Source organism: Cuculus canorus, chromosome 3 (genome assembly GCF_017976375.1).
Source record: "Cuculus canorus isolate bCucCan1 chromosome 3, bCucCan1.pri, whole genome shotgun sequence".
Classification (NCBI taxonomy): Eukaryota; Metazoa; Chordata; class Aves; order Cuculiformes; family Cuculidae; genus Cuculus; species Cuculus canorus.
The window spans coordinates 119760537-119786954 of record NC_071403.1 but is presented as its reverse complement, the minus strand read 5'-3'; the positions used below and the strand labels follow the sequence as shown (position 1 = coordinate 119786954).

General features: G+C 40.2%; 1 protein-coding gene across 3 annotated transcripts in view; it reads left to right on the top strand.

Annotated features, from left to right (window-relative positions):
• OPN5 (opsin 5) overlaps positions 1-26418 on the top strand; it is a 34478-nt gene that overhangs the window by 644 nt on the left and 7416 nt on the right. Inside the window, exons 1-6 of one of the 3 annotated variants that reach the window (XM_054064237.1) lie at positions 4812-5287; positions 9161-9313; positions 14986-15105; positions 18787-18957; positions 22048-22382; positions 25379-25623. In XM_054064237.1, coding sequence (XP_053920212.1) covers positions 9175-9313; positions 14986-15105; positions 18787-18957; positions 22048-22382; positions 25379-25623 — 1010 coding nt within the window. In that variant the 5' untranslated portion in view covers positions 4812-5287; positions 9161-9174. Of the gene's footprint in view, positions 1-4811; positions 5288-9160; positions 9367-14985; positions 15106-18786; positions 18958-22047; positions 22383-25378; positions 25624-26418 lie in introns of those variants that run through there. The other 2 variants (XM_054064236.1, XM_054064238.1) reach the window with 2 other exon arrangements.

The following is a 26418-nucleotide window of genomic DNA, read 5'->3' as shown; positions in this document are numbered from 1 at the left end:
CATCAGGTCTCTGGGTATGTGTGATGTAACCAGGGGTAATCTCATGATGTGACAATCCTGGGCAGCATAATGGAATTTTCATCAATATTGTCCTTTTTGGACTGGTGTTTCCTATAGTCTTTTTAAGTTCTGTACAGATCTGGCATTATCTTTGTTACAGAATGAATTTGAAAGCAGTGATCATTTGTGTCTTTGAGCAATATCAAGAACCTGAAATATTGATTTGAGTTGCTACTGATTATCTGATTGGTATTATTTTTATACTGCTTACTGGTTGCTTTCAAAGTAAGAAATTAAAACAAATGTCCCAAAATACTCTTACAACAGGAGGGAAAGTATTTGCAGAAACTGTGTTTGATTCCCTTCCTCAGAGCTTTGCTTGTTTGCAGAAAGGACAATTGCCTGGAGGTGTAAAGCTGTAAGTCAGCACAGGGCTGTGATGGCACTTCACAGCAAAGCAAAAAAACAGCTCTTTGTATTTAGCAGAACTCCAAACTGGTTTTAATTGCAAATTAGCACTGAAGTACTCACCTGAGAGCCAGGCATCAGGAAATTCTAGTGTTCACATGTAGTTGAAGAGTGTTTCTTTGCTGAGTGAGGTGCGGGCACCCCCTGTGTGCCTGACTGCACTGGGGTCTGCAGCACTCAACTGCTGCTTCAGTAGTAAAGAGGGACCAAAAGGACCATTCTAATATCAGTCGCAGCCTGTAACAGAAGGAGAGAGATCCAGGCGAGAGAGCGAGGGGAAGGGAGTCAGCTTTTCCAAGTTACATTCCCAGCCTCTCACTCGCTATGTGACTGCCCGTAAATCACTAAGCCATTCTAATTGGATTTATGAGCTGGAAAATAGTTATGCATGTATTTACTCCAGGTCTTATTGTTTTACATGAGAAAGGAGCAGATGAGATTTCATAAGCTGGTCGACCAGAAGGCATTTGTTTCTCCTTGAGACGGGATCAGGTTTTTGCATGTCTCCAGGGCTCTTGTTTAATGGATAAACGGATCGCTCTGTCAAAGCAGAGGAATAGGATTTCTTCTGCAATAAGAAACCTCCACCTACAAGTGTTCCAGAACCCTAAATCAAAATTACCGGTGCTGGATCTTAGGGATTGGCATTGCCTTTCTGTTCTTCTTTAGCTGGTCCTGTTTCCATAGCTTCTCGTTGTTGTTTGTCCTGTGGTACTGCTATCAGGGTACTGCTTTCTTGGTTAGAATTGTACTCGCTGGGTTACTCAGCCTCGTTTTTGCCCTCTCTGACCCATGCCATCACTGTGACTGCTTTCCCTTTTCCTCCAAATGGTCTCTGCTGTTATGTATCTCCTATATTTGAGCGGCACATGCTTTTTTGCACAAGTCAACCTCAGGAAAGCAGGAGTGTCAAACCTGCTTTAGCACTGCTCTGTCGTCTGTGCCATAGAAATAGTCAATAACAGCTTTGCAGCCTCTTCAGATCCTGTGAAGTGTCTGCTCTGTTTTCTTTTGCTTCGTTTTGGTTCAGGTCTATAGAGACCCTCAAGTTCCCTCTGAAAGATGGGTAGAGCTGGGTAGGTGGTATGCATTAAGTCAGCATTATTTGGCTGCGGCAGGTTCACACGGCTGAAGGTCTCTTTGCCACCAGGACTCCCAGGAAAACTATTGCAAGGAAATACAGTCCTATCTGCCCCAGACAAGAGCAAGAGTGTGTGCTCTGAAATTCATAAACAAGGCGAACTCGAACATGGATGTGAGGAAATTCTGATGTGCCAGAGAACTCCCTGGGGATACAGTGAGGACAAAGATCTCCTAATATGCTGTCTCTCAAAGATAAGCAACTTTGCAGTAAAGGCTTGAATCTGGAGATTAACTTTTTTAAAATCTAAACAGGGCCCCTGCAATAATATATTCTTCTTGGGAAAGCCGTGAGGGCGTTTGGGGTGTTGCCTTCCCACGCCCTGTGGCAAGGGCACTAGAAATGCCCTCTGCTCTGGGCACTGCATCCGGCACACGGTGCTGCGTAGAGTGTGATAACGGTGTCAGCGTGTACCACACTTTGCAGTTGGGTTGATTTTATGAACGAAAACCCAAGCAGTAGGAAATCTTTATTGTTGCTTCTCAGACGCTTATATGTCTATTAATTTTAATATTTGTGCCCAAATTGAGTTTCAGTCAGTGCTTCTTAAACACCTTCTATTCTCCAGACAAAATAATGCTTGTTTTTGAATTCAGATTATGCTGAATTTCTCTTATTTCTTTCCTCTAACTTTCCTGCTCCTAGAACTCTTGCAATTTTTTGTAGTATACTATTATGGTGAGTTTCAAATTATTTTGAGTCCCCAAAGAGCTCTGTTGATGCCCAATTCTTACCAAACCAGTGACACTGCTTACCATAAATGTACACTTCTCCATATATATGTCACCTGTTCGAGGCACTTGAATTGTTCTTCCTTGAGCTCAATGTTGCTTATAATCCCTTTTGCATTAACAACTCTATTATCAAGATTGAAACAGCAGATTATTGAACCTACACTAATTAAACTACCAAAATAGTGAAATTAATCCTTAATATGACTCCTCCTTAAAAGGATCTGCCTGACTGGATATTAAGGATTTTTCTGGGGAAGTGAGTCTCTCTGTTCTAACGATGGGAGTCGCTTAAGAAGCGAGTGGTGTCTCCCTGTGAGAATTTTAATTAACATCAGGAATAAAAATTACCTGTGAAATTTCCATGTTGACAATAGGCTGGACAACAGCTTGTGACAATATAGCCAGAATTTGTCCTGCCTTCAAGTCAGGCAAGGATTATGTGTTTGCTTGATGTCCTCCTCAGTCTGTTTTTTGGTTGTAGGAGGTATAATGACTGTTTCCCACAATTTCGTTTCTCGGTGTCTGCCTTCCAGAGGGTGTAAAGCCCCAGTCACCAATCAGTTGGTTTTATTTGAAATATCACCCGGTCCTCCAGAATTATCGTGGTTCTGACCTTTTGGAAAACACACACGGTGGGATTTATTAGCAGCCAAAGTGAATCGTTAAGAGATTTGTCTTTCCTAACTGGAGGTAAACGATGTGAAGGCTGCTGCTCCACCAATCTTGTTCAAATACTCTGTTGTTTACAGAAGAAGAAGATTGTCCACAATTTGCACACCCCAACACTTTTGGATACTGTTCCGGGACACAAACACGTATCTGGCTGCTGTCAGGGATATTAGCAGGTATTATACCACTCAGAGGGCTATTTGTTGATTTGTTGAGCTAAAGGAAAACTAACCCACATATAAATAGTAAAATTCAGGTGACTTCAGGCTTGTGGATGCTGTTATGTGGCCTTTGGATATTGAGGACTAACTGTATAGTCACAGTGTTGTGAAAACATAATGCTTCTGATTGAAAACTTAACAGGCTGGTGAGATGGATCTGACATTTCAGTTTTGATCTCCTTATATTAAATAAATCAGTTGTCTTGCAAAGATGCTATCCTGGGGAAGAAAACAGCTTCAGGTCTCTGAGAATGATGTCACCAGCAAAATCAGTCTCTCATTACAGCAGCTGCTAAGTCCGTTCTTACTTCTAAAAAGCTTTGTGTGCCTTTACTTAGGACAGCTTGTGGTTTATAATATTTCTCCAAACCAGCAGAACACATTGTTCTTGCTCATATCACTGACCTGAGAGGCATTGCACCAGCACACATTAGCCCGTTGGCCCACCTCTGCCGCAGACACAAGCTCACTCTGTTTTCTTTCTGCGGGAAGAGCTTTAGCAATTTGCTGAAAATGGCCCATTGTGTGGAAGTAGAGATGAGACTCTGCAGGACCCCCGGGGATGGCTCTGCGCTTGGTCCTCCAGACCTGTCTGCTCCTCTCAGGAGGGCAGGGGGCCCGTGAGTCTCCTTTAGAAGATGGGAAAGCAGCTAAACCAGGATGGAGAAGATGGACAGTGGCAAAGTCATGGTGTGTGATGAAATGTAAGTGGACAAAACCAAAGCCTGGATGCATCCCATTGGCGGTTTACAGCTGCTGAAGCAGCAGTTACTATGAAGATCCCGTGTTCTGTGGATGATGATGTCAAGGCAGATGTGGCCTTGCCTGGGGCATAGAAAGTCTCACACTCTGTCTGCACTGTGCCTTTTACAGAGGGGACTACAAAGCCCTGAAACCAAGTCAGTGCCTGATAAATGTCAGGCAACGGTTGGGTCCATTGTAGTCGCTGTCATTTGCCCCCTGTAAAATGTCCTGAAGGTGAAAATTCCTTGGATTTGTCTAAACCTTAGGAAGAACATCATGTGGTCAGTGCTCTGCAGGAATAACTGAGATTTTTCTGCTCACTCCTTCAGTGCCCTTCCTATAGGAGAAAAGCAACAGGAAGGTTGGTGCTATCTGTGGTCTGCACCTTTCTCATAAGAGGTCCTTGTCTTCCTCCTCAGGGCAAGAAGAGCCTGACCAAGCCACAAAGCACACGGTGAAACACCTCAGTGGGTGATAAGGACAGAGCAAGGAGCGTAACTGATGTAGGGCTGCATTGATTAGACCTAACAAAAATCCTCAAATTGCCTTTTTTTTTTCAATCTCAGAAGTTTTGAGGCTCGGTATAATCATTTTATAGTGTCTGAGTCAGGACAGTGGATCTCCTGAGGTTGGCTATAGTGGAGCAGTTCCATTTTAAAGAATATATTATTTAAAAGTGGAATTGTTTGTATTAATTAAATATGAATGTCTGCAGCACAGGAATAAGCATGGTTTCATTTCTAATAGGAAGCAGCAGATTGGTGTCTTTTGTTATGGTTTAAAATCTCTTTTCACAGGCACTGAGAACCTTTCAGCAGGGTGTGAGATGGAAAAACGGTCTGTAAATGACTACGGTGTAGTGCTCTCTGTTCCCACATTTTGGTCATTGGAGACCTACTGCAAAATGGAATTTTTTAGTCTTCCAAGGGAGAAAGAAGAAACCAGCCCTTGATAACTCTTTTATTTTCCAATACTTCTTGAGGTGTGCCTACCCCAACAGACAAAGCACTTATGTTGCAAAACATCGTTTGAGAGTTTGGGGTTTAATCTATGCCTATTGATCCCCCTCTGTACTCCACACTGGTGAGGCCACACCTCGAATACTGTGCTCACTTTTGGGCCCCTCATTGTGAGAAAGACATTGAGGTCCTGGAGCACATCCACAGAAGAGCAACGAAACTGGTGAAGGGGTGGAGAACAAGTCATGTGAGGAGCAGCTGAGGGAACTGGCGTTGTTTATCCTGGAGAAGAGGAGGCTGAGGGGAGACCTCCTCACTGTCTACAACTACACAAAAGGAGCTTGCAGAGAGGTGGGTGTTGGTCTCTTCTCCCAAGTGACAGGTGATGGGACAATAGGAAATGGCCTCAAGCCGTGCTAGGGGAAGTTTAGATTGGACATTGGGAAAAATTTCTTCATGGAAAGGGTTCTCAGGCCCTGGCAGGGGCTGCCCAGGGAGGTGGTGGAGTCCTCATCCCTGAAGGAGTTTAAAAGTCTGGTAAATGAGGTGCTTGGGGACATGATTTAGTAGTGGACAGGTATGGTTGGAGTTGAACTTTAGGGTCTTTTCCAACCTAATGATTCTATCAGTCAAGGACTTAATTAAAAAAAAAAAAGGTTTGCCCCTTACTGTTCAATTTTTTGTTATTGTCACATATTTGCACAAACACCCTCCTGGTTTTTTGAGCACTGATACTTGGAAAAATGTTGGGTTTTTTTCTGATTTTTGTCCTGCTTAGCAAAAGAGCAGCCATCAGATCTGATGAAGCACAGTGTTCATCTGAAATGCAGAAATTTTTAGTTTAAACATTTAGGTTTTTTTGTTTTTTTTTTTAAACTTTTAGTTTAAACATTTAGTGCATTGAATTCAAAGTGATGATTGCTTTTCAACAGGGGTGAGAGAATCTATTCTACAATGACCAACAGACTGGTGGCGAAACAAGTCTACTAAAGACAAAAGAAAGATTCCCAGTCTATATTTTGAGTCTTCAGACTTTAGCCCTCAACTGAGATTAAATCAAGAACTTCTTTCTTAAGGAAATCTCTTTTACTATATTAGGAGGTCAGGAAAAAAAAAAAGAAAGGAGGATGCTTTGTGGATGTTTTGGGATAAGTCTTCTGGTGGCTGTTGTTTATGTTCCTAAATACAGCAGTTAGTTGGGCTGCTGGGAAATACTTGGCTAAGTGTGCTTGTTACAGAAATAAATGTTGACAGTCATCATCACACTGGAGAAAAACGAGTGCTGCTAAGTAGGCAGTGAAAGGGTGGAGCAGCGTTTGTTGCCAGGTGTGTTGCACTCATGGTTTGTGCTATCAGAGTAGAAGCCGGGATGGGTGTAGGAGGACAAGGCAATGGCCACTGGGGACCTTTGCCTTCCACAGCCCACGCTGGTGAGACGGGCTCTGCGAAGTATAAGGGGGAAATTTAGAATAAAAATGACACTTGGCAGTATGAACTGGGGTCCAGCAGGCACTGAGAGCTGACTAACTTTGCTTATGGAGACTTTGAGAAATAGATGTCATTGGCCATATTAAAGAAAAAGATAATTCTCCTTTTTCCTCTTTAAAAGAGAACAATACCCTTTGACACTAATGTATCTTTTAAACTTTTGTCTTTTTCTGACTCAGATAAAATTATTTATAGTTCTACTGTTGTAAAATATCATGAGAGGGCAGAAAGTTATTTTCTTAATTAATAAGATCAATAGTATCACTTTAGCTGTGTTAATTCATTTCAAAGTAACTCTACTAATTCTTTCTATGCGGTAGCACTGGATCCACAGACATCGTCTGTTTCACTCTACCATTTTTCTCTTGGTAAATTCATGTGTTTCTACAAATAATTACAGCACTTACATGTGGTCCATGACTTTGAATGTAATATTTCATTCCTCGTACTCTCTTCTCAAGCGCATCAAAGCGTTGCTCCTGCAGTGGCATTCGCAGAGGACTCTCTTTGCAATGTCCAACTGTCGCAGAGGTTCTGCGATTCTTATGGCACACATGACACACCGCTCCTTTCTCATCTGATCCCCAACACACTCTTTACTGACAGAGTGGTGGAGCTCTGGCAGGGGCTGCCCAGGGCAGTGGTGGAGTCTCCACCCCTAGAGGGGTTCAAAACACGTGTAGATGTGGCACTTCAGGGCATGGTTTAATAGGCACCGTGGGGTTGTGTTGATGATTGGACTTGATCTTAGAGATATTTTCCAACCTAAACAATTTCATGATTCTATAAGATGGCTGGTATTAATATTTCCTTCATTTCCCTGCAAACTTACAGAAATGCTTTCCCCAGTTCACACCAGTTTGGCTATTCTGCATGAACTAAATACATCCATTTTTGGCAGGCTAACATATACCAATGGTTTTCTTCCTAATTTAATTTAAGGACTTCAGATTTTGCCAATATCTTCCAATATTTACCTAAGCTGCATGGAAAAAGCCTTAATTTGAATCTGGGTTCATACAACGTTCCTCTTTGTAGCTTCCAACAGGTTTTACAACTTCACAGGAACAGCAATGAAATCTGGATCGGTGAGGTTTATATTAAAATAACATTTCATAGCTTCTGACTCATTAACTTTTAGGGACTGTAGATCAGAACCTCATGACTTTTATCAGTCATTTAGTGCTGTGGTGTCCTAAAAAAATAAATGTATAAACAAACCCAAAGGAAAAGACACAGCAGTTCAAATCTTGGCTCCTGGAGTAATTGATCTGGGAAAATGCACATCCCCAATATTTGCTAGGCTTTACCTAATAGTTTAAAAGTTATGGCTTTTCTTGAACTTGGAATTATGACAGGAATAATTATTCTGTCTCGTCAATTACATCTCCCTTATGTTTTTTACACTCTTGAAGTGAGACTTAATGCTTGAATACAGCTTCATTTGAGAAGCACGATTACCTCCTACCTAATCAGGATGATGAAAATCTTCTAAAGCCATAATCTGGTATTAAAATCCTGTATTATACCTCATTGTAACTCTTTTTGTGTTCATCAAGCAAAGCTGGTTTTTATCTTCCTATATCTGAAACTTATCTTTTTGTTCATTTGCCAGACAGCATTTCAAACATTGAGGAAAATTTGTGTGTCTTTTTGGAAGTTAGACATTAATCTTTTTATTTTTGTTGGAAATTTTCAAGAAATTAAGTGTTCTCTTTGCTTAAAGCCAAGATAAGAGTTTTTCTTCTTTTTTTCAGCAACCAGATAAGACTAGCCTGTCATAACACTAACATTTGCAGGCAGGTGAACAGCTTCTATTGAGTGAAGCAACAAAATCTGCCATGTTGTAGCAGTCCACTTTGACCAAAGAAGGCTCCTGCCATTTGACCTCAGTCGCCTGTTTCCACACAAAAACAAATGGGGAAAAACTCAACAAGCTTGCCTAGATGAATGTATTATTTAATACTCCTGTTGTATCTTCAGAACTGTAATAGCCAATTACAGTTTATAACCACTATCAAGTAAAATTATTTACATTAGAACCCACCACCTAAATAACTCCAAGGGGAATATATAGATGTAACTTTTCACTTAACTGTAAAATTCACGGAGCTACACTGTAGACGTAGCGCCCCTCAGGATAGGAAGAAATTCCTGAGACTGTCTAACTGATAATTCCCAGTTTATTGGGATTAAGGGAACAGTGTGAATGGGTAAAGACAACAGGTTCAGTGTGCATTAAACACATTGAGCAATGAAGCAATTCAGGCATGAACAATTGCCCTTGTTTTATTCTGTATTCTCAGTCTCGGATCACACCCACATCTAAGTGGAAACATGAAGATCCTTCAGATAGAATCAGAATAGATTGGGTTGGAAGGGACCTTAAAGGTCATCCAGTTCCAGCCCCAATGCCATGGGCAGGGACACCTCCCTTTAGATATTCAGGAATGGCACTTCAGAGGCCCTGGTTCGAACGCTGCAGCACACTGGTACCTGGATTCTGCTCAGACGGATTACTCTGATGAGTGCCATATGAAGGATGATACTATTGGATAAGGCAAGTAATGAAATAAACGGTGGCAGGATGCTTTATCCAATTTTGAATTGGATCCTGAAATGCCCTGGGAGCCAGCAGAGCAGAAATGAAGACAGGAGGATAAATCTTGTTTAGGAACAAAAATATCTTTACATTTTCTGGTGACCTCTTCTAAACTCTTCACTATTGTTTTTCAGACCCTGAGCTGGACATGAATGGGATGGCATCAGACCACAACACTTCCTCCCAGGAAGAAGACCTCCCTCATTACCTCCAGAAGGAAGATCCCTTTGCCTCAAAGCTTTCCAGAGAAGCTGACATCGTGGCTGGGTTTTATCTGACAGTGATTGGTAATGATTTTATAATTCATCTTTGAAACATGACTGTCACTGCATTCTTGCAGGTACTCATAAGGAAGGCAGAAGCTGCTGTTTATTACATGGGTAACTACATATTTCTTCATACTAGATGGAAAAATCCAGCAGGGAGAGGAGAGAGTGTGTTAGAAATATGGTGTCAGCAGTGTCAATAGACAGTGTCGCTCTAGGCAGTAGATCTTCCTGCAAAAAGTGAAGAAATACTCATTTTTTTTCTCCTGATAGGTTACTGGCTTGCAGTTTCATTGTTCCCAACCAGGACTGACTTTTGCCCTTATGCCATAAGAATTTTATGTCCAGTTTTCAAAGCCTTTCTTATGTGCCTGAGCAGCAAAGAGAACATCCTCAGACATGTTCATTCGAATCTGGCTCAGCTCCTGGCGTCAGCTGTCCTCTGTTACATATTCTATTGAATAGTGTTCTCTGCCTAACACCTCTCCCTTTTGTTTTGGAGTCTTTTACCATGTGCAAAGTGACTTTTCAAGCAGAATAAATACAATTATTTATTGGTTAGTGCACACAGATGACAGCTGAGACTGGTTTCTACATTAATTATTCATATGCCAAGAAGTTGCCATTCACTTGGGAAATACCGGTCTCTATTACTTCTAGGACTAAAAAGGTCCTCCTTCTTGATGATTTACCATCTTTTCTCCGGGGATGGGGGCAGGGTGGTATATTTTGTGTCAATACCTTTGCTCTCAAGTACACTAAGCTTCTAAATGTTGCCTCAATGTTTATGATTCTTCCCATGGTTTAGGTTTCCCTATGTTTTACGGCTCTAGTTCATGCAGTTTCTCACTGCTCTTTTCTCAGTAAAGCCGGGCTAAAGTCATGTGACGGTGTTACACCAAACTGAGCTCTCAAATAGCTGGACACTAGGATGAGTACAAGATGTATAGAGTATTCCTTGATATTTCTTTTAGTTTTGATTAATTCTCTTGTTCTATCCCTTCTGCACAAATTGTAAAGGTTTTTCAGTCCTACCTTCATGTTTCTCATTCGCTATTATACATCTCTAATTCCTGCTCTTTCTCACTGCCTTTCCCTCAACCATTCCAAGTAATCTAATCTTTTCTGCAGTGAAGGTCTCTCAAAAGCTTGAATAACACTTATTTCTTATTTATCTTCTGCTTATGTCTAATACAAAACTGTACGTGCATGAGAACAGCACAGAGAGAAATCTTCGTCTGCCATCTCAGCCGCTCTGAATTCCTTTTTCAATTGTATTTATCCTAGCTTTTCACATATAACTTTTTTTTCTGCTGCTATGCAGACAGTTGTCTTCATTGAACTGTCCAAAATAACCCCCTTTGGTTCTCTTTTTGCTTGGCTAAGCAAATTTAGTTTTAATCCTGGGAAATATGTCTGAGGAGTTGAAATGAATCCTTCCAATTGTGTTGCCTTGTTATATTGGCTGCATTTAGTGTAGATTTATCTATTTCCAAAGAAATACCCCTGTCAGGTGTGAAACATCTTGAAAAATATAGATGTAATCAAATTAAGGCAAGAAACAGAAATAATGAATTTCCAGTGACAAACCAAAAAGCTAACCATGAAGGAACAGATTCACACGAGTAATGTGAGGAGACTAAAATTATAGTTTATAAAGGGCTGATGATAATTTTGATATTGTTCTTATCACTAAGAGTCCCCCCTTCCTGGTGTTGTGGATTGGACACAGCCTGCGGTGGACTCGTACAAAGTGCCCAAGGTTCAAGGAAGGTTCAAACCGTAGCTCTGCTGTGTGCAGGTGTATCTCTACACAACATATCCTACATTTTGCTGTGGGTTTAACTGATTTGTTTCATCCGTTCATTTTGCATTGCGTTTTACTTGGTTACTGTATGGTCATTACACACTTTAGTTAAACAGCTTTCATTCGAGCCTAATATTTCACATGCACCTATAAATGCTATATTTGCAGCTTCCTTGGACTTGCATCGATCATATGAGATACCACAGTTGTCCTGCACAGCTACTTTTAATTCCTTCTAGCAATCATTACGATGATTTTAAGCAGTCATTGCTCAGCTGCCAGTCAGTTGTAGCCTCAATCATTTCAGCAATAGCAACTGGTTTTGTGTTTCCTACCCCAGCACAGCAGTATTTTAGGCGCTGCATTCAATACAGTAAGAGGTGTTGATTTGCCAGAGGCCAACAGAAGTACAGTCCCCTCCTTTTATAAGGGTTTGCATGAGGAAGAAAACAGTTATGCTTTCTATCAGTAAAGCTGGATTACACCTCAGAGCTCAGCCACAAAGAGAAGGAGTTAAGCAAAACTGGTGGAAGGAGCAATGTCAGGTATTCTGTGCAGTAAAATAGTCTTTAAATATATATTTTTTTTTGCTAAGAAAAAAAAAAGACTTTGCTTGGGCTAATGCAAGTTGTACCGTACAAAATCAATTTGTCTTATTGCCTTGGGGATGCCTCTGTTAGCTCCTGTTGATGTGCAGATCTGTATTTTATAGCTCATTCTTGTTCAGGCAGATGGCAACATTTTGATAATAGCGTGGACCTGCGAAAATATGAGAACTTACTTAAAGGGAAATTAATCTTTGTTATTCCCAGGCATATATATGAGTGCCTATTTTTACTTTCTGCAGGCAAAAATTATCCTAAATCTTCTTTTCCACTAAGCTGAGTTTTGACAGTTCAAAGCATCCACGTTTCTGTTGGGACATGAAGAACTGCCACGGAGAGATTTTTGGTGGTAGACAGTGAACCTTGAGGTAGTAGAGAAGAAAGTCTAGCTCTATAAAACCATTCACTGACACCAAATTCCACAAAAAAAGGCTTGCCAAGCTGTAAATTTGCTTTAATTCGCAGCTTTATAATTAATCCCAGCTCTCAAGTATCCAAAATAGTAAGCAAAACTTATGTGCTTAAATAGCTCTGGGGTGTAGTTTTGTCCTGTGGTAACTCTGCAGTATTGCACATTCACTTTGTAAACTGTGTAATCTGCAAATTACTGTGTAATCTGAACTATCTTCTTTTTCTTATTTTTTTTTTATTTTTTATTTATTTCTCTGATGGTTTAGCATTGCTGTCAGACTGCAGAAAAAGAACCCTACCTGTTCAGATTCCATCTTTTATACACTTGCACCATTCACTGCAGGTTGGCTCTTTCTCTGTAGGCATCACTTTTTTAGTTACCTCATTTCTTGTCTCTTTGTGTATATTTATGTAATAGTGTTAGGATGCCACGGACAGTTGTGTCACCAAGGAGTTAAAAAATAATTCAGATAAGACATGGTCAGACACAGGTGTGGACAAAAGGCAACTTAAATTATCACTGGAGTCTTCCAGCCAGTAGGACTAGGAGGTCATGGACTGGGGCTCTCTGAAACTTTGCTACTAATAATGAGCATTATGGCCTCAAGCTCCGCCAGGGGAGGTTCAGGTTGGATATCAGAAAAAAATTCTTCACAGTAAGAGTCATTGGGTACTGGAACAGCTGCCCAGGGAGGGGGTCGAGTCGCCTTCCCTGGAGGTGTTTAAGGAACGGGTGGATGAAGTGCTGAGGGACATGGTTTAGGGAGTGTTAGGAATGGTTGGACTCGATGATCCAATGGGTCCTTTCCAACCTTGTGATTCTGTGATTCTGTGATTTCTTCAGAGACTTGCCCGACGAAGACATCTCTCTGCACTCCCAGTCAGCTGAAAACGATTCAGCAAGGTGTTAGGTGCTTTTGAAAGATATTTCAAAGTAAATGCTGGCACACTAGATATCTTAAATAATGTTAGAATGAAAATGGCAGGAAGAGAGAAAAGGGTTGAGATATATGACAAATGCACAGAAAAACTGAGATTCATTCACTTAGCTGCAAGGAAGAAAATAATTCAAATTAATATCTCTATCTACTTATAATTCTGATTAAATTTTCAGAGCCATAAGAATTCACCAAGGATAAATCAAATTATTCTTGAATAAACCTAATATTAAATGGCAAGCCAACTTCTGTCCTGTTTATTTTTTTAAATAATATAGAAAACAAAAGCTGTCAGCATAAAAATAAAAAGTGTTTTCAATTAGGCAGTTGTTGCATTTATTACTGACAAATTCAAAATCCAAGTTTTTTTCTCCTGAGTTTGGTAATTTTTCAGTTACTGTTGCTTGTATTTCTTAAGAAATAGTCTGGTTTTAGTCTCTGGGAACCATTTTTCTCTTTACCTCATGGATGTCCCCAGGTTGGATTTCTTGGTTGGATGTCCCCAGGTTGGATTTCTTGGTTGGGTGAGGACATGGCACCTTTGCAAGGTGATCATCCCATTTATGGGCCAGAGGAAATACCCATTTAACTCCTGAGGTTTAATTCCTGAGCTCTGGCCTTCCAGCAGACTCTGAGGAAAATTATGTGGTGCTCAAAGAGACAATATTTGGAGGGGATGGCATTGCTGGGTGGATGGGGGCACTGTGGGGTCTTTTTGATCCATGGAAGACAGCTGAGTTTGCACCACCAGACCCACGTGTAGGAAGGCACTACGAAGAGTGACTTTTCTGCTTCACCAACAGAGGAAAATTGAGTTATTTATGACTTTTTTATAGCAGTGGGAAGGTTGGCGTTGGCCAGCAGCCCAGCACTCAGGGCAGCCACTCGCTTACAGTCCCGGCAGTGGGAGAGGGAGCAAAAGCGGTGGAGATAAAGGCGGAGTGGAGGTGAAGGCAGGGAGATCACTCACCAGTGGGCAAAACAGATTCATCTTAGGGAATTTAACTTAACTGAAAATAGTTAATTACTGATTCAAGTAGTGAGAAACAAACATGACAAACAAAATGCTTCAGGAAAACACCTCTCCTCTCTCCTCATTTTCCCAGGCTGAACCTCACTCCAGCTTCTCCCTTAATGCCATGAGTTGGTGAATAAATGCTTTTCTTTAAGGAAAACAGAAGCCAGAAATGCTGTAATTTTTGGTACCACTGTGATTAGCTCCATGGCTGATTAACTACTCTCAGCGTTGAGCCCTGCGGGTCCTTGCATAGTGATACGGCAAAAAAGATGTCAGTCAACACGAAAAAGATCCCTCCTCATGCACTGAATTCTATCTGGAAGTTAAAAATCAGATATATTATTATTTTTCTTTCTTATGATAGAAATAAATGTTTATTGTAAAATTTAAGATGTGATATTAATATCTTGCTTAACTTTATTTTAGAAATTTATCCCTCAACCTCTGATTATAGTAAATTATTAAAATTAATAATTATTAAAATTAATAATTATTAATTATTAAAATTAATGGGTCAGAGGCTGCCATCCTTGTTATTACAGACAGTTATTTTTTGTTCTTGGAGTTGTATAAGTCTTTGTGAGACCAACGAGGTTAGTCAGAACAGAGGAATGATGGGATTTCCATCACATGCATTCAAACTATAGTCGTGCAGGCTCAGGTGAAGAAGGTAATGTCCTACTGCAGGGGAGAAAACAGCACTCGTTGTGGGAGGGAGATATCTGCAGTAACCGTCTCTATGAGCTCCATAATAAGGATGAGATGATCATATTTCAGAACAAAATGTCTAGCCTTAGGACTACAGATTCTGGCTGAAAACATCAGAAAATTTCCCAAGGAAGATGAGATATTGTTGATTTTGAGGAGAATCCTAATTTTATTGGTTTTCTCTTTTAATTTCTTTTTTTCTCTAGGGATTCTCTCAACCCTGGGAAATGGATACGTTATTTATATGTCCTCAAAACGCAAAAAGAAGTTGAGACCTGCTGAGATAATGACTGTTAATTTAGCAGTGTGTGATCTAGGCATTTCAGGTAATTTCCCGTCTTGTTTTCACTCATTCTTGCTTTCTCACTATTCGTTCTGGCAGCAGCAAGAAACAGTCTTCTGGAAGGCATGGGGAGCCCCAAATGCTTTTTATTCTATTATTTGCATATAACAAAGAGGGAAGTATAGAAAATAACATTACTGAATGATACGATGGAAAGAAATGAAAAGTGAAGAGTTAAAAAACAGGGTTAGTTGTATTATTCAGGCAAAACTCCTGTTTACTGAGCACAGGCAGGTGTTCAAAGACAGCTCCTGTGTGGATCCTGGCACAATAACCACAAAATAATTTGGTGTTACGGTTGAAGAAAACTATATTTTCTTGCTGTAGGGTGCAACAGGAAGGATCAAAAAATACATATTTAGCCAAATATGACTGAGGAGGAGCATGAGGGGAAAGAATTGGAAAATGCCATTGGTAATCAACCAATCAAAGCTAAGGTCTTTCTCTCTTCAATGACCATTATCTTTTGCCTCTGTATCAGGAAAACGAGCATTTGCTGTAGAGTAGGGGCAACATCAGGCAGCTGGAGGGGTTTTTACTTCAACCCCACAGCCTGGATGCCCTGGCGTGAGAGGAAGGGGGTTTTAGAAAGGTTTACAAGAAGCTGCAGAATCAAAAGCCTTTGAAGATTCTTTTGGCTCCTGACGTGAGTCTCGTTCAGCTACTCATGACCACATGAAAATGCAAAGAGAGGAATGGACATCCTCTAAAAAGGGATATTTTGTGTAGCAGACAATCTAAGGGATAAAGAGGCTGATCATGAGATGTCCCCAGTGCAATATAAACGACAGTATGTTCCCATGCTCCTAAAGTCATCTGTCCCCTGTGTTTTGCACACACCAGCAACCCTGCCTCCAGCTCCGTTGCACCCTTTTCGGGTCCTTGACTCTGCCAAATGCTTTCTTTTTTATCCAAATGCCTAAAATAGCACCGAACAACATAAAATGATGGCTTCCAGCCTCCCAAAACCAAAGCTCATTTTGCTTTCATTGCACGTGGCCGAGGAGCTGCTGGGCTCCCAGTAACTTTGATGCCTCTTGGTGATCAATAAATATGGTCTTCTGAAGGAGATATAAATTCAACAGAAGAAAGGCTTCAGTATAAATATCTCTGCTTGACTTCCACACAAAGAAATCCCAATGATTTCTTTGGCACATGAGCCGTGGGGACAGTATTTCCGTCTTGGAGCAGAAGTGAAGAAAAAAACCAAGCCTGGTTTTGCTTCTTTGGTTCTCCCATCTCCTCTGTGTCCTGAGAGTCTGTCTGACTTTATCAGGCTCATATCTGACCCCAATGAGAGTCACCCCAGTGAGAGAGATCTTTTCAGGAGAATTGCCACAGTTATACATCTGCAACGTAACAGCTATCTCCTGATCTTAGAAGCTGCCTGTCTGAACCACACAAACTACAGCAAGTTTGGGAACCCTCTTCGTGTGAAGGCTGCTGGTTTCTCTATCAAGGTCTGTCACCACCATACCAACTGGGCACCTTGTTCTCCATGGGGATCTCAATCCATCTGTGTGTTTAACTTTTGTAATTAAAACTAATTGTGATTAGCACAGCTGTGCATACTTTATCTACCCTATCTTTCCTTTTTTTTTTCTTATTTATGTAACATATTGACTCAAACAATATGATGTGTTTTGTCTGCTAAATTGATTGAAGATTGGACTATTTTATTCCGATATATTCCTATTTCACATACTTATCTTGGCATCATGTTCAAGAAACACGTTCTGCCACGGCTCTGCTTCCTGAAGTTTTCCACAGGGTGGCACCAGCAGCTTGTTCAAAACTGCATCGGGCTCTTTTTGCACTGATTTAATGTTCCCAGTCCTATGTCGCTGAACAGAAACAGGATTTTGAGCAAGTAAATGTTTTGGCCTTTAGAGATGGCAGAGATTTACATGATTACAGCTTCTGACTCCCAGCATATGTCTTAGAACTTGAGATAGTTAATGTTTTTCCAGAAACCTTAATCATTGGGGTCAGCTTTTGCTTGAAAAATTAGAATACATTTCTTCTGCTTGGAGAAAAGCACGTAGTATATTGACTTTTCCTTGTAGGCTTCAATTAAAGAAAAAGAATTCCAAAATACTTTGTTTAAAAATAAGTCTTATTTTGAAGTGTTTTCAAGCATGATGCTTTTTGGCATAGAAAATGGAGCAAAGGCCATTTTCTGCAAGATTTTATTTTGATGGAAATGTTTTAATTTTCTGTTAAGAATGAAAAAAGAGTGCTTAGTTTTGCATCAGTTTGATCTGAAATAGAATATTTATGGGAACAATCAAAAATGTTTTTCTACGGATCACTTCAACAAAAGAGATTTTATCTCGATTTCTATGAATACGTTACTTGAGGGAATTGTAGTTTGCAAGACCGTTTTAGTCTTCTTTAGAAACCAATTCATTGAGCTACCGTGACATTATAGACAGTGTGGTTCATCCAGGGAAACTGATCCGAGGCAGCTGGGATGTTTTCAAATCCTTGAGGTTCTCTGGATACTGCTGTGCAGGAAGAAATACAGTCACAGGAAAGTGGAGTTTAACATTTAATGTTGTTTAAATGAACCGTTCAGACCTTGAAGCATTTCAGGTCGGTCTGATAAGCAGTAAAGAAGGATCTGGAAAGCATACTAATATTCCTAGATTGTAAATTTTTGTAGTTTTCTATTCAATTAAAGTTGATTTTTTTTTTTGGTCTATTTTGAGACAAAACGTTAAAAAATAAAAACCAGAAAGTGGAGATTTCCAGCTAGGAAATCACATTTTCCAAACTTTCTTATTTTTATGATATTTAGAAAAAATATGAGTGGTGTTAATCTTTTTTAAAGTGAAGACGGAACAACAGAAGCCTCGACTTCACTTCTGCCAAAATGAACCACCCACTTACAAACGGAGACATGAGCTAAGATGCCATTAGGACAGTCTCTGAAATAGTTAGGTATTTCCCTTCCATTTGGGGATGCTTTAAATAATTTAATATCCGTGACCAGGTGACTTGCTGAGAGTCACCGAGGAAGAGTGTGATACGGACAGGAGCTGAAACCACTTCCACAGCTCGAATCTATGCTGCAACAATAGCACCACCTTCTTTTTTAAACTAACGCTACATCGTGGTCTGCATCCTAGTGTGGAGTCTTGGTAGGTTTGCAGAAGTCCTCTTTGAAGGCAAATTTCTTTACCCTGTGTTTGAAGACACTGAATTGACTATGGAGACGTAGCCTAACTTGATCTGTGCCTGTTGTAAACCCAGACTTACCCATAAACTATACTGTTTATCTACTGGCATGTGTTTACATGTGGACTTAAAACATATTCTGACGTTTTCATAAGGGGCAGAGCTTGCACGTGCCCAGCACCACGAGTTTACTTGTCGTCCACATGGGCTGCAGTAAAGCACCTGTTTCCAGCCACTCTGCAGGCTTATCTCATCCTACCATGGCATAGATGCTACGGGATCTAGCTACAACTGTCTTAGTCTCATGAATGAAGGGCATTCAAGTCATCACATCTGTTGTGCCTGAAGTCCTCTCTCCAAGTTGCAGAGCATTTTTCCTGGTGTTAGCTTTGCGGAAAGGGAGGGTTTGCTTTTTTTTGGAAAAGAGTGGTTTTATCAGTGATGGGTTTTGTCCGTCAACTGATATTCTTTTCTCCTTTTGAAGTTGTAGGAAAACCCTTTAGTATAATTTCCTTCTTTTCTCACCGCTGGATCTTTGGATGGATGGGCTGCCGCTGGTATGGATGGGCTGGATTCTTCTTTGGCTGTGGGAGCCTTATTACCATGACAGCTGTCAGCCTGGATAGATACCTAAAGATCTGCCACTTGTCTTATGGTAAGAAAGAAAAGCTGTATGAAATGACTACAGAAAAATTATAATAAGTGATAGTTTTCTAGACTGAAATCATGCTTTAACTCTCTAAATTGCTTTTATGAAATATTATGCGGAACACACAGATAAAAGGAATTTATTTGTATGACCCAAGTAGTCCCAGTTAAATTTGTATTGCTGGATACAACACCTTCACTGTTTTCTCTCTTCTGACTGCTTAAGCTGTAAGTTTTAGTAACCACCCATGGATATATCACTTTGTCTGTCAAGGCCTACTGGCATTAATACGTTCAAGTATTGCGCATCTTGCAAGGTCTTATGGCCCAACACACAAAAGTGTTCCTTATTAGACTGCTAAATTCCTTTAAGATATACGATGAGCTATTTAAAACGTCTAAAAGGTCTGGATATGCAGTAGGTCATAATAAATGGGATGTTGTCAGAGAAGGAACCTGAGAGGATGAAATGGATTTAGCAATGAAAGCTGTTATCATCATATCCATCCATATCTTGTACCTCTTGAATATGAATTGAATACATGCTTCATTCTTTCCAGTTAATAGATGCTGTCACCAATTAGAAAAGATGTTTTTCTTGTATTGGAAGGGAATAACCCCTCAACACAATACAGAAAATGACTTTACATATAAGAAATTACTTGCCCATACAACCTGAGGGACATAAAACTGATCTCTTAACAGATGTTAAGTTACAAGAAATGTTTGTGGCTAGGAAGGGTATGTAAAGCTGGTCTGTCCAACAGCTGTGCGCTGTCAGTTAAAATCTATGGTACTGAGCAGAGATCTGCTACCTTAAATCCTGGCATGTCCATACTTTTTCCTGAAACATGAGTACAGGAAAGGTCTCCTTAGCCAAGTTTTAATTACATCATTCACATTAATCAGGATTTCCATTCTTTCTGTAAAGGTCTTATCAAACTAATTCAGTGGCAACACAACTCATAGCCAATTTTTCAGACTTGGAGTACTGAAGTATGTATTTCATGGCCGGTTGCATTCATACAGTTAGCTCTTGTATGACCTCTTAGTTCAAGGTCGACAGAACACTTCAAAATCTTTCCTCTCAAGGGCGGTCAGACCTCTGATTGAATTAGTCCATACAAAATGTTGGAGAGCAAAAAACACATTTAGCATATTCAGTCCAGGTGATTAACTTTGCCATTCTTCTGTATAAGAACATTTATTCTCATTTAAATTCCTGAAACCTGGGATTTACAACCCAACCTTTCCCATGTTACTCTTCCATGGGAAGGTACCTGGTTCCAGTAGGATGTCCAACATGGCAAGCTAATCTCTGGCTTATTAGGAATAAGTTATCTACTCCTGTCCTGTTGGAATAGAATCATAGAATCATAGAATAGTTTGGTTTGGAAGGGACCTTAAAAATTATCTAGTTCCAACCCCCTTGCCTTGGGCAGGGATGCCTCCCACTGGATGAGGCTGCTCAAAGGCCCATCCAACTCAGCCTTGGGCAATTCCAGGGAGAGGGCAGTCACAACTTCCCTGGGCAACCTGTTCCTGTGCCTCACCGTGCTCATCATGAAGAAGTTCTTCCTTATGTCTAGTCTAAATCTGCCCCTCTCCCTTTTAAAGCCGTTGTTCCTTGTCCTGTCACTACAAGACTTTGTAAAACGTCCCTCCCCAGCTCTCTTGTAGCCCCTTCAGGTACTGGAAGACCCTTGTCTTAGGAAGTGCATCCTGCAAGTTGTATGTTCAATTTCTGAAAGCAGGTCCCATGGCCTAAATCAATGAGGACCCCAGAGCACCTGACTATATACTTATGTCTTTGTTTCGCAACAAAAGCAGCAACTGAATTTTTTTTTGCTAAAAGATTGCTGTGGTTTGACAATAGCTATGAAAATAATGCCTCTATTTTAATCTTCATGCAACTGTTGCTCTAGTTTTTCTATACCTGAACACAATAAACCAACTTCCTGTCTCTCAGTCATTGTCCTTGAATTCTGACGGTCAGTCTTCATCTTCCTTCTGCTGATCTGGAAAGGTAAAATTACCTGGGGAAAGGACAATGATCCTTTAGATCATTGAGCAATTAGAGTAATTTCTTTCCTTTGGATTTGTTTTCAGTTATTCCCAAACCCTGAAGAAAGGTCCTCAATGTCAGTGAATGGGCAGTAAAAATAAATGAGATCTTTTAAGGTGGAAGGAACTGTTATAATACCATAGTCTGAGTTTCTGTGTAAAATGTAGGTTTTAAGTTGTTAGTCCTAGCTGAATCTAACATGTTGAACATAGGTGATGATGGGAAGCTTGTAAACTAAAGCTTTTGTTGATTAATTAGGGTTGTATGAAAGATAAGCAGAGTGACAATATTTTATTCTACAACTCTGGGAGTGCCATTAGTGTTTAATAAAATAAATGTTGATGATACATGAAAACACCTATTAAGAATAATTCTGACAGTACTCACATGGTGATTTACTGTACTGGAAAAGAATGACAAGGAAAAAATAAATTATGTGTATGAGGTATCCTCTGTAAAGTCTTGTCTTTCAGTCACTTGATTTAATGATTTATGTTAAGAAGCATCCTGAGATCGATTATTTGGCCATTTAATACATGCAGGAGGAGTAGGAAATAGCAGAAGCTAGCGAGCCTTCATAATGAATAATGAGAGGCTGAACTAAACACTTAGTCCTTCACATGGGTTGAGCCTCCATCTCATCTGACCACACGCTATGAATGTGCCTTTACTGACCACAAAGCAATTTTCAAAATTTCTAGACAAGAATCCCAGGATCGTTGCTGAGCTAATTATTTGGATTGCTTTTGTACAGACTATTCTAGGTTGCAAATCATCATAGCCTAAAGTAAAGATCTGACAGAAAGTCAGCTGGAACCCTCCATAGGAGTGTGCATTTCCCTTTGTGAGGTCCAATATGAGCTAGGGTGGCTAGCCCAGCAGTCACTATCAATACCTGGGAGGAGACGAGATGAACCCTACTGGGTCATTGTTGAACAGCCAAGAAAACTTTTACTGCATGTGTAGAATGACATTGACAATTGAGCTAAATACATATGGACTTGAACTTGTACCTCTTGAATTATCTTCTAGGTACCTGGCTTAAGAGACATCATGCGTTTATCTGTCTAGCAATAATCTGGGCCTATGCAACATTCTGGGCTACGGTGCCTTTTGCTGGTGTGGGGAGCTACGCCCCTGAACCGTTTGGGACCTCCTGCACTCTGGACTGGTGGTTGGCGCAGGCTTCGGTGGCTGGACAGGCTTTTGTTCTGAGTATTCTTTTCTTCTGCCTCCTGTTCCCGACTGCGGTGATTGTGTTTTCCTATGTCAAAATAATTTTAAAAGTCAAGTCATCCACCAAAGAGGTTGCTCACTATGATACCAGGATTCAGAACAGCCACATACTGGAGATGAAGCTGACCAAGGTAGGCAGGAAGATTTAACTCACTTTGCTTTGACGGGTTGTTAAAACAGACTTGGAGACTTTAACCTTATACTCTTCTATTCTGAATGATAGTGCAGCGCTCTGAAGGTGTGTTTTCAAGTGTTCTCCTCCGTTAATGTCAACGTGGGAAGAGACAGGCATTGAAACATAATTTTGGGATTAGGCCATTTGAGTCCCTCAGGTCATGATTCAGTTTGAAGCTTTGCCACAGCCTTCCTGTGTGACCTTATACAAATCACATCATCTCCGTGTGGCTCTGTTCCCAATCATAAAGATCCCTTTGCTTTCAGAAACAGTTGTAAAGAAATATTTTAAGATGTTTGAGGTGCCCAGAAGTTGTAACAGAAAAGCAGATAAAACTTTCAGACAGCTTATGTTCCTCTGCTAATGAAGACATAAACCAAAGCCACTCCCGTTATATTGCAATTGTTTTTACGCAAATAATGTATCCGTTAGGTGCAGCTGATAAAAATGTACTCAAGTGATAACATTAATTTTCCATCTCAGGTCATATCTTATCTCCCCTTTCTGATGGAATCTGTTTTCTGTTTGGCAGCCACGATCCTTGCTGATTCTTGCAATTGTGCCAAGAATCTCACGAAATAAAAGCTTATACCGAACAAAACCAGATTCCTTAGTTTTGAAAGGTTTACCAGCATCTCTAAGCCATGCTGAGAGGGAGAAAAACAGTATCTTTTGCTTGGCTGATCAATTTTTATTACATTTTTGGGGAGTTGAACTGAAAGTTAGACAATATCCAGCTATAAGTGGCATTATGCCTCAAAAGATAGAGAACCTCGGGTAGCTGTTTGTATGGTCCATGTGGACAACATTGCCAGTAAAACTGTACTTGTCTTTAGTAAGGTTTCTTTCAGTACAGTACTGCTTTGTGGTTATCCAGCGCCTTTCCTTTGAAGAACAATTAAAACCTTCAGTTTGAGGTTGGGTATTTATTTTCTCCCTATTGGAGGGATTGTGTAAAACTTTTAATGTAATTTGAATGGAAACGTTGGTTGTCTCTTCTGTCTCAGATCTACAGTGGAGAGCATAATGTTGGTTTATATATAAATATGGAAAACGAGTCTCCGTCATAACACCTTTAACTCCACAGCACGATTTCAAGCAGGCTGTGTTTGAGATCCTCGGCTTGCCTGTCTTGTTTCTTCAATGACAGATGACAAAAAAAAGCAGAGAAGAATGAAATTTCCCTGAAAACAATATTACCATCAAGATGTGGAACTATAGGATGCACAAAAGGTTATACAATAACCAAAAACCTTGTGCTTTCTGATGAATTTTTTTTGTTGGAATACTGCCAATGACATTGTTCCTAGTGAGTGCACGTGTAATTCTGTCAGTCTGGAAGCAGTAATAGTCAGTCAATGGCAGCACTCAAATGGCATATGTTCTTCAAGATGTATTATTGCATGATGGCATTTGAAGCTATATCGAGCTGCAGCTGAGTGCAGGCAGGCTGGTTCAGGTAAAGTATATAAATCACTAATTTTGGCCCCAAAGAGTTATTCCTTCATATTTATACAAAACATTCCTATGGCTACATTTCCTCCTGTTACAAAGAAGTTCTTTTCTCATTGCCAGGAAGGCAATCTAAATATTTAGTAGAAATTTGCTTTTTAAAGCATCTGTAGATTCTAATGGAGTAGAAATTCCATTCTGTGGGTTAAGCGGCAGAAAACTGGACATTGTACTAACATTCTCACTTCCAAGTGAAATCCCAACAGTTACAATTCTGGTTTACCCATGTAAATACAGTTATTTTTCAGCTGCTGGAATGGGTGTACCCAGAGACCTGACAGCACATGACTTTATGGTTACTTGTTCTGTATTTGTCTTAAAAGGAATTAAAATGATTGTCATTTTTCCAGTGACAGCCATAACGCCCCCCTGGGTGCTGGCAGAAGGTAAATCTAGTTTGGCAAAATATTTTCTCCTTTCTCATGTTACCAGTAGCCATCTTCATAGCAGGCGATTGGTCCCACTGGATTTTGACACCTTCTGTGTGAGATATCAACACCACCTACAAGGGCAGAAGCAGTTCTGCATTACATCAGGATATTGCAAACTCTTCTCTTTTCTTCTTTTCCCAATTTCCTTTGCTTTTGCCTCGGTGACTAACACTAGGTGATACAAAAGAAGGAGCAGTAATGTATATATAGGCAGGTACACACTCTCCTAAAACCAAAAATCACATACAGAGATACTCAGGTTCCCCCACTCTCACATACCATCAGGATTTAATTCAGTCCTGGAAACATCTTCAAAGACTTTGATTTTATGAACTTTGGAATATGATTTCAAAGGACCCAAAATCTGGAAGACCTGCACTTAATTATTTTTTTTGTTTTGCTTTCCCAGCGTGTGCTTCTTTCATACGGGAATGGAAAAGAGCCTGGGTTTCTCTTTGACAATCTGAAAAACATTTGATTGGAATATCGGCTATAGAAGTGAGAGTCTCTGCAAATAAGCAAGGAAAAAAAAAAAACCAAAATAACAAAGAAAACCCCAACGGGCAGCGTTTCCAGTTTAACCTGCTGTCATTTCAAAGATCTGGCTAAGATTTTAAAAGGCTTTCAGAGTTCTGTGTCATATATTATCCTAACAAAGAGAGTCTGTATATTTTCAAAAGACTCTGCTCCTTACATGGTTTAAATTTGATGTCAAAATACTATATTTTCTGAGACCTCATTTAGTTTGTTCACATTTAGCCTAACCTTAAAACGTTTTTAAAGCCCTGTGATAGCACACTCATTAACTGCTCTGTGTCAGGTGAAAGTAAATAGGCGCTAAATAAAGAGAAGAGAAATGCCTGACAGCTTTTGTTCATATTGTAACTTTATCTGAAGTGGGTTATTATTTTTCTCTTCCATTCTGTGGCAATTTCATGTGCATTCTGCCTAGCTCTGTGCTGTCAGTGTCTACAGAGATCAACCTCTTTCTCTCTTTTCCTCACACAAGGTGGCAATGTTGATCTGCGCAGGGTTCCTCATCGCCTGGATCCCTTACGCTGTGGTCTCTGTCTGGTCAGCCTTCGGACAGCCGGATTCTGTTCCCATTCAGTTTTCAGTGGTACCAACTCTCCTTGCAAAATCAGCAGCCATGTACAACCCAATCATTTACCAGGTCATTGATTGTAAGTTTGCCTGTTGCCGGTCGCGTGGAATGAAGACACTGCAGAAGGAGAGCTCTTCGAAGAATTCAAGGTAATTTCTTCTTGGAGAGGTAGGATATCTTAAGGTACACAGTGTCCCAAAAATGTACCCAAGTCAGATCTACCCAGACACACAGTTCTTTGAATTTTATTTCTTGGGTTTTTTTTATCCTGAACTGTTCAGAGTCTTTTTCGCCATGAAAATTTGTAAGGTGTAGAAAGAGAAGCAAGGAGATGATTCTTTTACATCCAGCTGCCACTCCATTGATACAGTTGGGAAAAAGTGCCATTGGTTTTACTGGTTTATGGATTGCCCCTGTCCTCCTGTTCCTTTACTTTCATGTCATTATATGGATCACCTCTGGAAGGTGTTGATGATCTCCATTGCCAGTGATGTGAATGAGAGAATTGTGTTAATTCCTTATGTAATTAACCTGTTGATACAATACTACGCCTTTTAGCCACAGAATTAGCAAGGAGAGGCAATAATTCCTTAATCACCCTGTAGGTACCACTCACAACAAAAAAAAAAAATCTCGAAATGAACAAACCAATGTGTAATAAGGTCTCATAAATGGCTTCTTTTCTATTTCCAACTTTCTGGTAAAATCTGTGCTCAGCACCACTGGAGCTTCTGGTAACATTAATTATGCACTTGGAGGAAAAGTGGTTCTAGGTCTGTCTTATGCCAGAAGAGTATCTCACTTCTGTGACTGAAGAACAATGAGATATGATGATGGATGTTAATCTGACAGTGTAAACTGATAAAAAGATGACAAATGCCCTACGTATGTCAGTGACTGTGAATCCATAGAACTCCGGTAGACTAACTTGATTCAGAAACCTA